The sequence below is a fragment of the Nerophis ophidion genome, linkage group LG18, assembly GCF_033978795.1.
Source record: "Nerophis ophidion isolate RoL-2023_Sa linkage group LG18, RoL_Noph_v1.0, whole genome shotgun sequence".
Classification (NCBI taxonomy): domain Eukaryota; kingdom Metazoa; phylum Chordata; class Actinopteri; order Syngnathiformes; family Syngnathidae; genus Nerophis; species Nerophis ophidion.
The window spans coordinates 17,472,914-17,489,012 of NC_084628.1; the positions used below are offsets into that span (position 1 = coordinate 17,472,914).

The following is a 16,099-nucleotide window of genomic DNA, read 5'->3' on the forward strand; positions in this document are numbered from 1 at the left end:
CTAAACTATTTTGTTATTAACCATCTTATGCCGTCTTTAAAATGGAACTGCACTTGTTTTGGAATTTTGCCTATGTTATGTTATTTTCATTTATTATGCGCCACCCAACCAACTGTTACATCAGCCCGAGTAGAGAGACAAAAAACATTAACAGACACTGAGACACACAAAGGCATTTAGAACAAACATTTAAGACACATGATGAACACATACATCCAAAATCATCTGTGGGAAAGAGATGAGTTTTAAGCTGTGCTCTAAAAGAGTCCAGAGTGGTGGCGGACTTGACATTCAGAAGGAGCTTATTCCATTGCCCAGGTGCAATCACTGAGAAAGCACGGTCTCCCTTTGTCACTAGGTTTGACCGTGGGACCTTCAGGGTCATCTGGTTGTCAGATCTAAGGGAACGACCAAGCCTGGAGCTGGTAGATTGGTCCAGGAGATCTTTGATGTAAGCTGGGGCGAGACCATTGAGCGCTTTGAAGACATACTTGTAATTGAGGATTTCAAATTTCACTCTGCGCTTCACTGGGAGCCAGTGAAGGGAGGACAGGATGGGAGAAATGTGTTCCCTCATTTTTGTGCCTGTCACTAGCCTGGCAGCTGCATTTTATACTAGCTGCATGCTATGGATGGTCTATTCGGTGACCCCGGCATAGAGGGGATTGCACTAGTCCAGTCTGGAGAAGATGAGCATTAACATGACCCTCCGTAGGTCACTGGGGGAGAGGAAAGACTTGATCTTTTCATCTATGTATCATTCACAATCCTTTTGTAAGAGAAGAACACATATGTTTTTCTTTTATTATGCGTTCAAATATTAAATAAATGAAATCAAAAGTCCGCCTAGCTAGGGGAGTTGCTCCTTTCTGGCAACAAAGCCCTTAAAAAAAAATCCAAACACCTCCATTAAGGATTTATATACAGGATGTAGGTATATATGTAATGTAGTAACAGGGACATCTATGGTAACATTTAATTATTACATATTTTGCACATTGTAAGGATACATGGCGCATTAATTGAAAAAACTATCACAACGTTCTTTCCCCCCCCCCCATCATCACTTATTAATCACTGCAGACTTCATGAGAGCCAACAAACATAATGAAACATCACTTACTGTACAAGGCCTGCTGTCATTAGGATGCCGACTGTTAGAATGTTCATACATTCCCGTTTCGATGAAGAATGACTCATAATCCTCACAAAGAAAAGGGGGGTGGAACCAAGCTCCTTTTCGTGTAGTTCGTGCCATTCCCGGGTCTAAATTTGCTGTCAAAGTGGACCAACTTGTCGGAATACGTCCTCATCCTTCTACTTTTTAGGTGAGAGGCATAATTTATGATCTACAATAAACTTCCGTGAGCAGGGAAGCGAGGAAAAAGGTTACCACTTGATGTAAACACAGGCAAACATGCTAGTGACCACTCTAGTTTGTCTGCTTTAGTGCTTAAAACAGCACTATCCCTAATACTTGGTTTAATATTCAAGTCACAAAATGTTATCGGGAGTATTGTTGGCACTTTTTGGATTTTTTTTTTATTGGGTTTTATAGGCTAAATAGAGGACCTCCCATTGGCTCTGCTGTGACTGGACTTTATTTACGAGTTATGTTTTTTTTTTGTTTGATTGTTTTTTTTTTACAATAGGCAAAATTCCCCAAAAAGTGCAGTTCCTCTTTAAGTTGAGGTGGAGTAGTAATTGTTTTTTTTTAACAAGACCCAGTTGCCACGATGATTCATTAAGTTTAGCTCCTGACGCAGTAAATTGAATGATGCGGACACATTTGTTGCTAGATATTTGCTCATAATATGCTGTACTTTCAGTAAATAATATGCAACTATGATTATTTGATACTTGTTTGGACTGAAAAATTGTATATTTTAGACTGCAATACCGTTCAATTACGGACACTTGGTACATATGTCTGGCTTGTGTGCTATTGTGTACTTAGCTGTTGTGTATCTGCTTCTCTGGTATGTTTAGCTTTTGTAAATTTTTTCCCTAAATTGTGTGCTTAATGGAGGACATTTAGATGCTAACTGGCTGTCCAACAATGCACAAGTAAACACATTGCAGAAATGCTTGCATCGGCACGCTTATATCGGATATTTTAGATGCTAGGAGATACGTCTTGTTTTTTCTTAATATTGGACAAATATCAAAATATTACCGGGACTCTTGGTAACGTTGTTTAAACCAAAGTACAATGGTACCTCGGTTTCCGCATGTCTCCCTTTTTGTGGAATATCGTTTGACAAGACATTTCTCTTTGGCTTGTCAAAGGCCACCCTGGGTATCATACGACCATACATTGCGCCAAACAAACTAGCCCGTTTGCAAGTGTATCAATCTGCGTACTCGGGTCCGAAATAAATAATCTGCACACATTGATGACTCAGTCTTGTGGTGTTAATAATACACTGTGTGAGCCCCTCTGTGCTTATAACCTGTCTTTATTACAAAATGTTCTCAGTTAGCCTCTTCTCAAACCTCCACATAGAGGTCAATCTCCCACTTTTGTCGCCCCTCTACGATGTCATCATCACTGATTCTCTGTAGTTATTTGCTGGCTAACGCAGTGAGTCTCAGAAACACTAATAAATCTAAGAAATAGCCCGTAGAAAAGTACAATGGTGGCATCCACCCTTCCCTATTTGCTTATCAGCATCTTCACCAACATGAGCCTTCAATGATGGTAAACATTATGTTAAATGTTAATTTAACCAATGGATCACTAATTTATACATGTTTTGCATTGTTTGTTAAAGGTATTGCCTGCAAAAGGTGTTTCATGCATCTGGAACGGATTAATTGAATTTGCATCATTTCCAATATAAAAATTGCTTCAGTTTCCCTACGATTCGGTCTTTGTCATATTTTTGGACAAAAACCGAGGTACTACTGCAAAAGACAAAATATGTACCACTGAGTCATTTATTTTCTTTCGTAGAGATAGTGGCATGTGACTCTACCTGGCTTCTTGCTCTGTGACGACGGCGTGGGATGCATTTTGGCGTCCCTGCTGAAACCATCCAGGTTCCCCTTTATGGCCTCCAAGGCGTCGTCCCGACTTTTCTCCCCCGTCTGAGGGACGAAAACGAATCAAGGACGTAATGGCGGGAAAAGAGCGACGTGAGGATGAGGAGACACTCACCTTGGGTTTGACGCTACTGAGCAGCCTCAGCTTCTGTTTCTGCTCCTCAAACTGTCGCCTCTTCCTGTCCTCCTCCAACATCTTCTGCTGCTGCTCTAGACGCTTCCTAATAGCAATACAGTGTAACTTTACACAGACACCCTGGAGAATAAGATTCTATAAATAGATGAAGGAGGTATTCATGTAGACAGAAAAGCACGCATCACATCAGCTTTTTACTGTTTTTCAAGAAAGATTTCTTACTGGTGCTCCTCGGCCATTTGTTTCTGCATATCTGTGGTGTACTGGGGCCCAGCAGGTCTCATACCCATAAACTGGGGCTGGCCCAAAAATGGCATACCGGGGGTCTGCATCCCAATAGCCATTCCGCCCTGTTACATAAAAGATCAGTATATATGTGTTTTCTTTTTTTCTTTTGCAGCACATTTAGACCAGTCACATAGGCACAACACACCTGCATGGGCATGGCTCCTGGAGGCATCTGTCCCCCGTAGTTCATTCCCATCATGCTTTGCATATTTGGCTGCATGACCTGTACCATTGGGAAGCCCTGTTGCTGCTGCTGTTGCTGCTGCTGCTGCATGGGCATAATGCCTGCAGAGAAAACAAATAACAGCTTCTGTGAAAAACTGTGAACAAAATTAGTTTTTTATGACTATTTGCAGCATGACGGTGTCCAATCCGAAGCATGCTGAGGGGGAAAGTGCATTAAAATAACAAAAAACAAACGAGAAGTCTGACCATGATTTGATCAATCAATTTCCCGGGCAGCCGGGGGAAAGACATGGACTCAGCAACAAGCCAATCTGTTTTTTCCTGCTGACTAGTGTGACAGCTTGCAGCAAAAAAAAGGAGAGAAAAATGGAACCCAGCATGTTTGACAGCACAGACGCCAAGCAGCTCTTGCCTCCTTCTGGAGCTGCCACATGATTGACTGTGGTACGGCTCAGAACCACTTTTTGAAAAAACAAAACAAAAAACCCAAAACTTTTTTGTGAGGAGGCAGCACACTTGCTAACTTGACTGGCATAGTTAAAAGGAGCAGCAACAATAAATGTGAACACCTTGACTTCTGCACTAATACATTACTCATCTAATTACCAGTTATGTCTTCTACTACAATAATAAAAGCTGCAGCACAAATAAACATCATTTTCGTGGTGTAACCAAAAAAGAAAAATACCGGTGTCACACACTGGGTGCAGAGCAGACATGGTATCTGTAAAGTTGCAGTAAAAGTAAAAATGTGTTTTTAGAGTGAATGGGTGGCATGCATTATTATGTTTACTATAGTCATACTCATTATGTTATAATCAAAATATTACATTATTGCATTATTTAATTTTGAATGAAAAAAACACAATTAAAAAAGATGTACGATAAAAGCCTGACCCCAAATAAGTGTCTAATATATTGTGTAGTTGAGTACAGTATATCAAAGCCACCGCAGAGATAATAACTAAGTACTTTGTCTCTCTACTGCTTCAATGCTCAATTTGTTTGCTTTCTAACAACAATTTCAGTAACTTCACTTGCTAACGTTTTCCGTACTCGATTGTGAGAGGGAAAAAAAATAAATCATTACGTGTCTAAGATGATAACATACTGACTCACCTTGTGGCGGTCCCAAGCCTCCTCCGACGGGATACATAAAACTACGAGGAAGAAATGGAAAAACAGTTAGACACATTTTTGTAAGACAGGAATAAGGACATATTGAAATGAAAAGCCTAAAGTAAAACAGAACTTTTTTTTTTTACATTTTGCCCATCATTCACGATCCTTATGTGAGACGAGAGAACACATGTCAATCACTTTTCTGAGAGTTCTAAATAGCAGAGGTGTGGACTCGAGTCACATGACTTGGACTCGAGTCAGACTCGAGTCATGAATTTGATGACTTTAGACTCGACTTGACAACATGTAAAAATACTTGCAACTCGACTTAGACTTCAACATCAATGACTTGTGACTTGACTTGGACTTGAGCCTTTTGACTTGACATGACTTGCTACTTTCCCCATAACCCAACGATTAAAAAGTTATTCAGGAGCGCTCCGTATCTGTCCGTGTCTGTCAGAGTGTGTGCGATGACAGCCTGTGCGCTACCTGTCAGAACAATAGCCAATCAAAATAAATCCACGTTATTTTCGTCACACAGTAAGTATTCAGCCAATCAAATTGCATGAAAACCAACGAAGAAGAGCTCTCATACAACACGCCAAAGAGGAAAAATGATGCCAAAAATTGTTTCGTTCGGGTATTAAAACTACGACTTGGTCAACAAAAAACGAATTCCAGTATGCAAAGCATGCGCTTCGTTCGAAGATTACAGACAGAGACGCAACAACTTCCAACTTCGTTCGACATTTGAAGATGCACAAAGAAGGGTAAGTTTTGAATGTGAGTTAACATTTATTGGCTGAGTAACGTAACTTTTATTTGCTGTTTAGTTAAATCAGTGAGGCTGTAAACTCACTGCTAACGTTACGAAAATAAACATCTTATAAGGGTACACAGCATCGAACGCTACTGGCGCTGACGTGACGCGGGGCCGCCATTTTGGAGTGGTGATCCCCTGCACTCAGTACAATTCATCTGGCAGGAGCAATGAACTGTCAGCGCATTTAATTCATTTTACCGCACTGAATACCACTGATATTCACGGGCTTTTTTTTTTTCATACGTGTAACTATGATAAAAGACACATTTTTTGGCGTGTTCATTGTTTGCTTAACAGTAGTGGAATATTCTTATATGCTATAAGTGAGCAGACGTCCAAGATCAAAACTCGGAAAAAAGGGGGAAAAAACGGTCAGCTATTTTTAAGGTGAAGAAACAATGATTAGGTTGTATATACATGCATATATCCTACATAAACAATGTATAAATACATAAGATATCTACATATCTTATAGACTGTATCTCTGTTGCTGCAACAGCAGAGTTTATTCTGTCTTGACACTTTGTATTAATATTTTGTATTACATTCTTCCCTTAAATGATCATGTATACAGTGATTGTTTTATATGTATTTTTCATGTATGTTGCTTCGGATAAAAGCGTCTGCAAAATACTTAAACATAAACATATATAAACACCTGAAAGTCTTTATATAAATATCAGCTAAAACCACAAATCTGTTTCACTGGATTCAGAATAAAAGCAAATTCTGTCTTACCCAACTATGTTAGTATTTGAATATTGTTACTTGAAGACTTATTCCTGGTCAAAATTATACTGTTAAGAAAGTATTGTCTTATACTTTGCCTAAAATGAGAATGCATTATAATCAGTGGCGGCTGGTGAATTTTGTTTTAGGTGCGGCTGAAAGTTTGTAAACCAAATACCTGCAGGGGCGTCATCCTCCCCCAGAAGATTTCTTTGTGATTTTCACATACAAATTGAAGATCTTTGTTCCTTCTCAACTCTGTGGTAATATTCTCTTCACAAAATACAACCATGTTCAATCTTACTTGTGAAAAGTAATCCCCCGATTCCTATTTTCAACAGTCCGCTCATTAAAGCAGGAAAACGCTAAACACCAGCCCAGCATCTTTGTTTGCTACCTGTCAACTGTCAGTTTAGGCTGCTTGCCGGCTCCTCATCACCACTTTAAGATGGCGGCCAAATTGCTCACGTCACAGCAGCCAATGCTGCGTCTACTTATAATATGTCTATGGTTATAACGTCATTGCAAACACGACAATCTGTTGCCTCCACTGCAGTTCGCTACCTTATTCATACTTTTTGTCAAGTGATTTTTTTTTAATCAGGATTGCATGAGGTACCTACACATAATGTTACGTTAGTCAATGTATTACACACGGTAACGTAACGTTATACGGTGGTCAGCAGCACCGCATATTTTAGCCACCTACAAAAAGACAAACATAGTCAAATAAAGGTCAGTTAAAATGTATACTATATTAAGAATATGTGTACATATTCCATAGGGCCGTGAAATCTAAAAACTACAACTCTGTTCCTTGTTATTTTCATGTAGTTATGTTTTTCATGTGTACCCACACATCAACACGCATACAGTATGAGATGAGATCAATGAGATAAGGTAAGAGCAGGATAGAAACTGCTATGGAACTAGTTACAATGCAATATGCCATGGAAATACAATGTTAACACCTTTGTGCAAATAAGTACAGTTGCACTTGTTTTTTTCAAATGTGTTCATTCTGTAAAGGAATGAGTTAAATGTTTAAAATAACTGGTTAATAGTTCTATTATGAAGAGCAATGTCAGCACAATTTTTTTTTTAATAATAAATGCATACAGTGTTTTAAAAGCATACACAATCTGTGTAAATATATTAGTCTTTGGTTGAAAGGACTTGAAATGACTCGAAACTCAAAATGCAGGACTTGGGACTTGACTTGAGACTTTTCAGTCTTGACTTTGGACTTGACTCGGAACTTGCCTGTCTTGACTTGGGACTTGACTCGAGGGCAAAGACTTGAGACTTACTTGTGACTTGCAAAACAATGACTTGGCCCCACCCCTGCTAAATAGTTAAAACTGCTAGCAGAGCCGCTTAACAACACAGGTAATAGCAATTCCCTTATTTTGACTATATAGCCCTCTAAAAAAAACGCAATGCTCCATTTTACCTGCTGTGACCTGCTTATTGATCAAGCTGTAGCGACATTGCTGTTGTAAGCGCTAACAGAGTAACTACTTCTCTGGAGTAGTGTCAAAGCGCCTTGCTTAATATAATCTACAAGAGCTGCGGCTGCATCCGCTTTGAGTTAGAAAAAGTTAATGCCAAGTTATAAATCATAGTGTTTGTTGCTATGCATTCTGCAAAATCCATGCGCCTAGGAAATAAGTTGCAGATATGTTTAAAATAAACAAAATACCATAAGTATATTACATGTTATCATGAATGTGTTTTTTCCAACATGGTTACAGCATGTATATAAAATGTTGTATACAAAAATCCCTGTTACCTGCGTGGTTAGCCACCTTGGCTAGCAGTATTTTGTTTACTATCTAGACCGCACAGAAAAGGGAAAAACTTGTGTTTTTGTCTCACATAAGGATTGTGGATGTTTGGAAAAAATACAAAAAAAGTGCAGTTTTCCTTTAAGGCAAAACCTTTCAGTTTAACTTGCAAACTACATGAGAAATGGGTTTGTAATCACTTGACAGATACTGACATATTTTAGGTAAAATGGAGATGGTGACTTTCCAGGGTTTACCCCACCTTCTGCCTTAATGCATATGGGATAGGCTCCAGCATTTGATGAAACAAATATTCTTTTTTCTTTTAGATTGGAAGAAACTGGGAGTTGCGAAGCAAGGTTGGTTGCATGGACAAAGGCACTCGCTCTCTGGTGACACTAACAGCCTATCAGGTAACAGTATCAACTATCATGGGGTAAGAAGAGAAATTAAAAATGAGTGCTGCAGAGGGCGAAAAAATTGTCCAATCAACGCAACCGGTGACCTGTAAGCAACAGAAAGAGAAAAATGGCTGCAGCTTATGCAGCAACACAGTGAGCGAAAACATTTCACCCTAAACGTCTCAAAAACATGGATAAGTTGCTCAATTTGCAAACTGGACCTCGCTATTTATGGCAGTATGCATTTAATGTAGAGGTACGCTGGACAGCTAAAGGATGCGGTCTCCGTCTCTCCTCAGCAAGATAGTTAGCTAGCTAACTTTGGAAACAATAGCTAACATTTCACGTTAAGTCCGCAAGCTAAACATTGTCTACAACCTGTATGCATTTTCAGAGAATGAAGAACATTAACATTGCTTGGAAGATAATTACTTTAATGACGAGTTTCAGTTTAAAATTGCATTGTTTTCATTGTATTACTTTTGCATTCTGAAGAAAATCCGTTGTACAATCTATGGCTTTCTAGAACTTTCCCTTGAACGGACAAAAAGTTAATAGGTATTTTTTTTTGCTGCAGCACAGTAAACACATTTCATGATGAAGCAGTTATCTTTACTGCCTTTATTGTTAGCACATGCCTAAAACTATCCATCCATCCATTTACTACCGCTTATTCCCTTTGGGATCGCAAGGGGCACTGGTGCCTATCTCAGCTACAATCGTATCAAGCTGAATTTCAAAACTAAAATAATGGGTGTATCCTTCATAAACCGATTAGTTGACTAACCACATCAAAATAGTGGATAATTGCAGCCCTTATATGTAAACAACACATTCAAAACAATATGTTTTTGTCCTCTTCAAGAAAGCTGAATACAACACAATAGATTATCATGAGGAGAAACTTCAGAGCCATGACATGCCTTTTGCATCAACTTGACAGTAGTGTTGGCTTACCATACCTATCCCTCTGCAAACAAATGGCTGCTAATGCTCTGTTTGATCGACAGTCACCAATACGAAAGTGGTATCATGTGTCATTAGAAGTCTAGCCTTTTGCCACATGTTGAAAAGGCGTTTTTCTGTAGCTGCGTCATTATGTTTTATTACCTGTATGTGTCACTCGAAATGTTCTTTGATGAAACTGACAAACAGCCAGACATGTCGGTGACGATGCTAGTCAAGAGGCCATGTGTCAGAGTACACCAGGAGGAACTAGTGCTCTGCTTTCCACCACTATAGCGACTACTAAGCGTTCACAGATGAGCAGATTAGCGTCGACATGGATCAGCAGCAACGGCAGATGTGGATGTTGTGTAAAGGTCTGTAATCTTAGCACTTGCTGAGGCTTAAATTGTCGCAGATCTTTAAAAAAAAATCCTCATCCTTCTGGGTTGACAGTGTGTTTAGTTTAACCAATCAAGAAGACTTCAGATTATAAATATAGCATACACATACCCGTGTTTTTTCCTACCAGTGTTAATTTTGTCAACTGAAAATTTTTGTCAAATACTTATTTTCTCCTGACTAAAACAGGATGATAAATAATCAAAACAAATGCAAAATTAACTGATAATTTAGTCAACAAACAAAAACGGGCTAAAATGTTGGCATTTTTCTATACTTAATTCAAGTTAGGAATATATCAAATCACAGCTGTATGGGTAGAAGGGATCCAATCAGAACTACCGTTTTTGTAAGGACCAGTGTTTTAGATTTTTCACTGTGAAAACAAGAATGTTTTGTTACACACTTCTACAATATGTCTTCTACACTTGGAAGAAAAAGAAGACAAGACGTAAGGACGCACTTCACCCTTTACCGTGGTAGACAAGACACGTTGTGAACATTGTGGCTGAATTTTCTCCAGTAACTATACAACCAACTGTAAGTGCCACAACAGTAAGTAGTTAATTTCAAAAAGTAAAACTATTTTATACAATAACTTCACTACACAGAAAAATATATATTTAAAAAAAAAACATTCTTAATCATTTTGATCATTAGAATGTATAACTAATAAAAATACCAAATTCAGTATCTCATAAAATGTGAAACATTGTCAAAAAGGCGAATATAGTTAAAGTACTGCACTGATTCACATGCAATCAGCAACTTAACTGAAAAAACTGTTGAGGCTCTATCTAATTAGTCTCCTAGTCTGAATTGAACTTCTAAAATAATTTGATCCACCATATTCAGACTTTTGAAATGCATCTGATCTGTATATGCCAAGTCAGTGGTTCTCAAACTTTTTTCACCAAGTACCACCATAGAAAACAATAAGCTCTCCAAGTACCACAATAATGCCCATCCCTCCATCCATTTTCTACCGCTTGTCCCTTTCGGGATAGCGGGGGGTGCCGGAGCCTATCTCAGCTGCATTCGGTCGGAAGGCAGCGTACACCCTGAACAAGTCAAAATTATAAATGATAAATAAATGGGTTGTACTTGTATAGCGCTTTTCTACCTTCAAGGTACTCAAAGCGCTTTGAAACTACTTCCACATTTACCCATTCACACACACATTCACACACTGATGGAGGGAGCTGCCATGCAAGGCGCTAACCAGCACTCATCAGGAGCAAGGGTGAAGTGTCTTGCTCAGGACACAACGGACGTGACGAGGTTGGTACTAGGTGGGGATTGAACCAGGGACCCTTGGGTTGCGCACGGCCACTCTACCACTGCGCCACGCCGTCCCCATTATATTACAATAGCCTAATATATTTACGTATTATTAAGACCAAGAAAGATGGTTTTTTTTTTTTAAGTATAATTAATATATTTTCAGTTTTAACAGCAACACGGTGTTCAAATATAGGAAAATACAACACTAATCACTTAATTAAGTGATTATTTGGTGTACCACAGTTTGAGGCCATGTCTACACTAAGCCGAATAACCCCTTAAACAAATAATTATTTAGCCTAAGCATCGTGTCAGCCACACTAGACCAATGTTTAAGGTTCCCCATCTCGGACAAATTTTTACACGGGTAAGTGCGCCATGTATTTCTTGAATCTCCGGCTCTAAGCCTTGTACAGACTAATTGATCGTTTACGAACGGAGTTCGGAGAGGAAGTGACGCCTGAAAGACTGCGCCCCACACCGGAAGTGACGTCAAAAAGAACGCACAAAGCCAGCTGTGTAATAAAGCGGTTTCGTAACTTGGAGCTAACCACTGGAAATATGGTGGCGAGTCATCCAGACATTCCCGTGTTTCTCATTCTTCTACAGTACATGTACAGACACTTGTGTAAACCATACATGAATACCTTAAGAGAAAGCGGTTGCAGTTATTTCGGATACAAGACTTTCAGAAGGCAAGAGAATTTTTGAATGTCCAGGTCAGCTGTGATTCTACTTACCAAAACACTTTGTCCATTTATGGATGGAGAGTCAACAAGAATGTGGGCCCCCATGAATATGATAAAAAAAAAGGTAGCGTGTGCTTTATATTACCTGGCTGTCGAGGGTAGACTTCGGAAAACGGCAAATGTTTTGTACTGCCAAAGCAGACTGTATCAGATATTGCCCACCATGCATGTCGCGTACTCAACGTCTAGGTCCAGAGTATATAAAGTCACCAAAAAGGAATGGACAATGAAGGTGAAGACAAATAGTAAGTGTCCTGACCAGATGTTTAGATCTCCAGATTGATTGTTGTCAAATGTTTTTTGTCACATTGTGTACTTTCGTGTCCAATAAAGATTTGATAAATTTATGATGGCTCAGGTGTGATTCACTACAATACGGCCCTTCAGCACACTGGATTCCAGTTAATTGAAATACCACAACACTGGATATTGTTCAGATAAGTTAAATTCAAGAACTTGCACACAAAGCAACACTGGAGGTGACTATGACGTGCGCATTTTCCGCGCATGCGTATTTGGTCGCGTTGCGCCGGCTGACGGAGGGGGCGAGGGGTCTTAAACGACCATTGTGTGTGTGTGTTTGTGTGGACAAGGATAAGGTTAGGTGGGATTTACCCTGGATAACCTTAGTAAACGGGGCCTCAGAATCAAAATGCTAAGTTATGCAGAGTTGATTGGAAACACTAAATTGGCCCTAGTGTGTGAATGTGAGTGTAAAAGTTGTCTGTCTATCTGTGTTGGCCCTGCGATGAGGTGGCGACTTGTCCAGGGTGTACACCACCTTCCGCCCGATTGTAGCTGAGATAGGCACCAGCGGCCCCCGCAACCTCAAAGGGAATAAGCGGTAGAAAATGGATGTATGGATAGATTTATTATCATGTACAGTACCAGTTATTACAGTCTGTCGTTTTAGTCATATATTATTCAGTATTTGAAAAACAATGCTTATAACACAGTAATGTTAGTGTGAAATGGGAGTGGCGGTCTTGTTAGGAATTTAGTTTTTGAAATACTCTGCATGAAAGGCCTACTGAAACCCACTAGTACCGACCACGCAGTCTGAGAGCTTATATATCAATGATGAAATATTAACATTGCAACACATGGCCGGTTTATGGCCGGTTTAGTTTACTAAATTGCAATTTTAAATTACCCGCTAAGTATCCTGTGGAAAACGTTGCGGAATGATGACGCGTATGATGCCTGGATGTCACCGGTTGTAGCGGACATGTTCTTCCAGCACCGATCACGGCTAAAAGTCGCCTGCTTTAATCGCATAATTACACAGTATCCTGGACATCTGTGTTGCTGAATCTTTTGCAATTTGTTCAATTAATAATGGAGAAGTCAAAGAAGAAAGATGTAGGTGGGAAGCGGTGTATTGAAGCTGCCTTTAGCAACACAAACACAGCCGGTGTTTCCTTGTTTACATTCCCGAAGGTGAAGCTTTACTATGGAACAGAGCGGTCAAGCGAACATGGTTCCCGACCACATGTCAACCGGCAGGTTTCGGTGAGAAAATTGTGGTAATAAGTCGGCTCTTACCGTAGACATGCGTCCTCCTGCAGCTGCTAACTCTCTTACCTCCTCCCACCGGAAACACTGGCGGTCACCACACCCGTGGCCACACCCCTCCGACTTTCAGGTACCATAATAATCTCACTAAAACACTAGTAGCACAATGAGCAGATAAGGGATTTTCCAGAATTATCCCAGTAAATGTGTCTAATAACATCTGAATCGCTCCCACTGCCCTCGCCTTATTTTTTTTCTAGTCCTTCACTCTCACTATCCTTATCCATGAATCGTTCATCCTCGCTCCAATTAATTGGGAAATCGTCGCTTTCTCGGTCCGAATCGCTCTCGCTGCTGGTGGCTATTGTTGTAAACAATGTTCAGATGTGAGGAGCTCCACAACCCGTGACGTCACGCGCACATCGTCTGCTACTTCCGGTACAGGCAAGGCTTTTTTATTAGCGACCAAAAGTTGCAAACTTTATCGTCGATGTTCTCTACTAAATCCTTTCAGCAAAAATATGGCAATATCGCAAAATGATCAAGTATGACACATAGAATGGACCTGCTATCCCCGTTTAAATAAGAAAATCTCATTTCAGTAGGGCCTTTAACCTAATTAAAAGTAGTTTTGAGAAAGCTTCTAAGATGCGTTATCTTTTTATATTTTAGTCGACACGATTTACTGTAATTTTAGTCGACAAAATGTTAAAGTCAGCTTAAACCAAATCAATTTAAATGACAAATGATAAAAAGACGTTTGCGTCAAAAGACTGACTAAAACTAAATCCAACACTGCTGTCAAGTTTCCAACATGCACAGGGGTTGGGTTTCACCTGAGCTATCGGTGTCAGCTAGTATCAAGTCCATTCATTATTTACACTGCTGGGGCTCAGAAGATGAACAAATACTGCCTTTATAGGCATATGCAAAGGTCCTAAACACATCCAGCATCTTTCTTGCTGCTGAGGCAGAGGTTTAAGGTCAAACTGGGTGTGAAATTCTGATTCATTCAACAGAAACCAACAAAATACAAACACAAGCAAAATAAGACTTAGATGCTGTACAATCTTAATTGTGATATACAGCGGGGCAAAAAAGTATTTAGTCAGCCACCGATTGTGCAAATTATCCCACTTAAAATGATGACGGAGGTCTGTATTTTTTATCATAGGTACACTTCAACTGTGAGAGACAGAATGTGAGAAAAAAAATCCAGGAATTCACATTGTAGGAATTTTAAACAATTTATTTGTAAACTATGGTGGAAAATAAGTATTTGGTAAACCATTCAAAGCTCTCACTGATGGAAGGAGGTTTTGGCTCAAAATCTAACTATACAGATACATGGCCCCATTCATTCTTTCCTTAACACGGATCAATCGTCCTGTCCCCTTAGCAGAAAAACAGCCCCAAAGCATGATGTTTCCACCCCCATGCTTCACGGTAGGTATGGTGTTCTTGGGATCCAACTCAGTATTCTTCTTCCTCCAAACACGACGAGTTGAGTTTATACCAAAATGGATACATGGATGATACAGCAGAGGATTGGGAGAATGTCATGTGGTCAGATGAAAGCAAAATAGAACTTTTTGGTATAAACTCAACTCGTTGTGTTTGGAGGAATAAGAATACTGAGTTGTATCCCAAGAACACCATAACTACTGTAAAGCATGGGGGTGGAAACATCATGCTTTGGGGCTGTTTTTCTGCTAAGGGGACAGGACGATTGATCCGTGTTAAGGAAAGAATGAATGTGGCCATGTATCGTGAGATTTTGAGCCAAAACCTCCTTCCATCAGTGAGAGCTTTGAATGGTTGACCAAACATTTATTTTCCACCATAATTTACAAATACATTCTTTAAAATCCCTACAATGTGAATTTCGGGATTTTTTTTTCTCTCTCACAGTTGAAGTGTACCTACGATGAAAATTACAGACCTCTGTCATCATTTTAAGTGGGAGAACTTGCACAATCGGTGGCTGACTAAATACTTTTTGCCCCACTGTACTACTGAAGAGTCACAATAGCATGAATGCACAAGTAGTGCCAAGCCTTTACGGCGTGTACGGCCTTATTGATAACACCACAAAATGTATGTATACATTAGAGATAGTTATATATGTATTGTTGCTGAAAAGCGACATGACGTGTGAAATGTGTATTTATTACCCTTCCTGTGACAGCCACTAGCTAGCCAGCTAACCTTAGCTATGACAACCAGCCTTCTCATCACCCGCACGCTTGGACTCACAAAGCGTCCACTGTTTATTAATACATCCTCAATCGTCAAAACAATAGGACGCAAGTGGTGATTATGTGGCAAAAACAGACGACAATACGGAGCGAAGGAGGATCTTAAAAGGACTGAGAATACCTGCTGCCTCCAGCTGATCCCGGCCGCAGCGCCATCTTGATTATGGCAGTCAGCAGTCAGGAGGTGACGTCACTGTTTGATATTCGTGTGCCGCCCGGGTTTGGTCTTGATGGCATAAACCGCTTTTTTCCCCCCTTAAGGCTGTTCAACTTTCACAAAAGTGTTTTATTTTATTGTAAGCACATTTTATGGATTCACTGCAATGTTTACTTTTTTTATATTTCCATGTCAATGTTATTATTCCACGTGTTTAGCACGTCCATCATGTTGATCGTTTCTTTGACTATAAACATTTTGGCATCGGG

The 16,099-nt window shown here is 39.7% G+C and overlaps 1 protein-coding gene across 9 annotated transcripts in view; it reads right to left on the reverse strand.

Moving 5' to 3' along the window:
* synrg (synergin, gamma) overlaps positions 1–15,884 on the reverse strand; it is a 51,180-nt gene extending 35,296 nt beyond the window's left edge. For all 9 annotated transcript variants that reach the window (XM_061877403.1, XM_061877402.1, XM_061877401.1 and 6 more), the window contains exons 1-6: positions 15,795–15,884; positions 4,775–4,815; positions 3,615–3,754; positions 3,404–3,531; positions 3,161–3,266; positions 2,979–3,090 (exon numbers count right to left, since the gene is read on the reverse strand). In XM_061877403.1, coding sequence (XP_061733387.1) covers positions 2,979–3,090; positions 3,161–3,266; positions 3,404–3,531; positions 3,615–3,754; positions 4,775–4,815; positions 15,795–15,829 — 562 coding nt within the window. In that variant the 5' untranslated portion in view covers positions 15,830–15,884. The remainder of the gene's footprint in view (positions 1–2,978; positions 3,091–3,160; positions 3,267–3,403; positions 3,532–3,614; positions 3,755–4,774; positions 4,816–15,794) is intronic.
* Between the last annotated feature and the right edge of the window lie 215 nt (positions 15,885–16,099).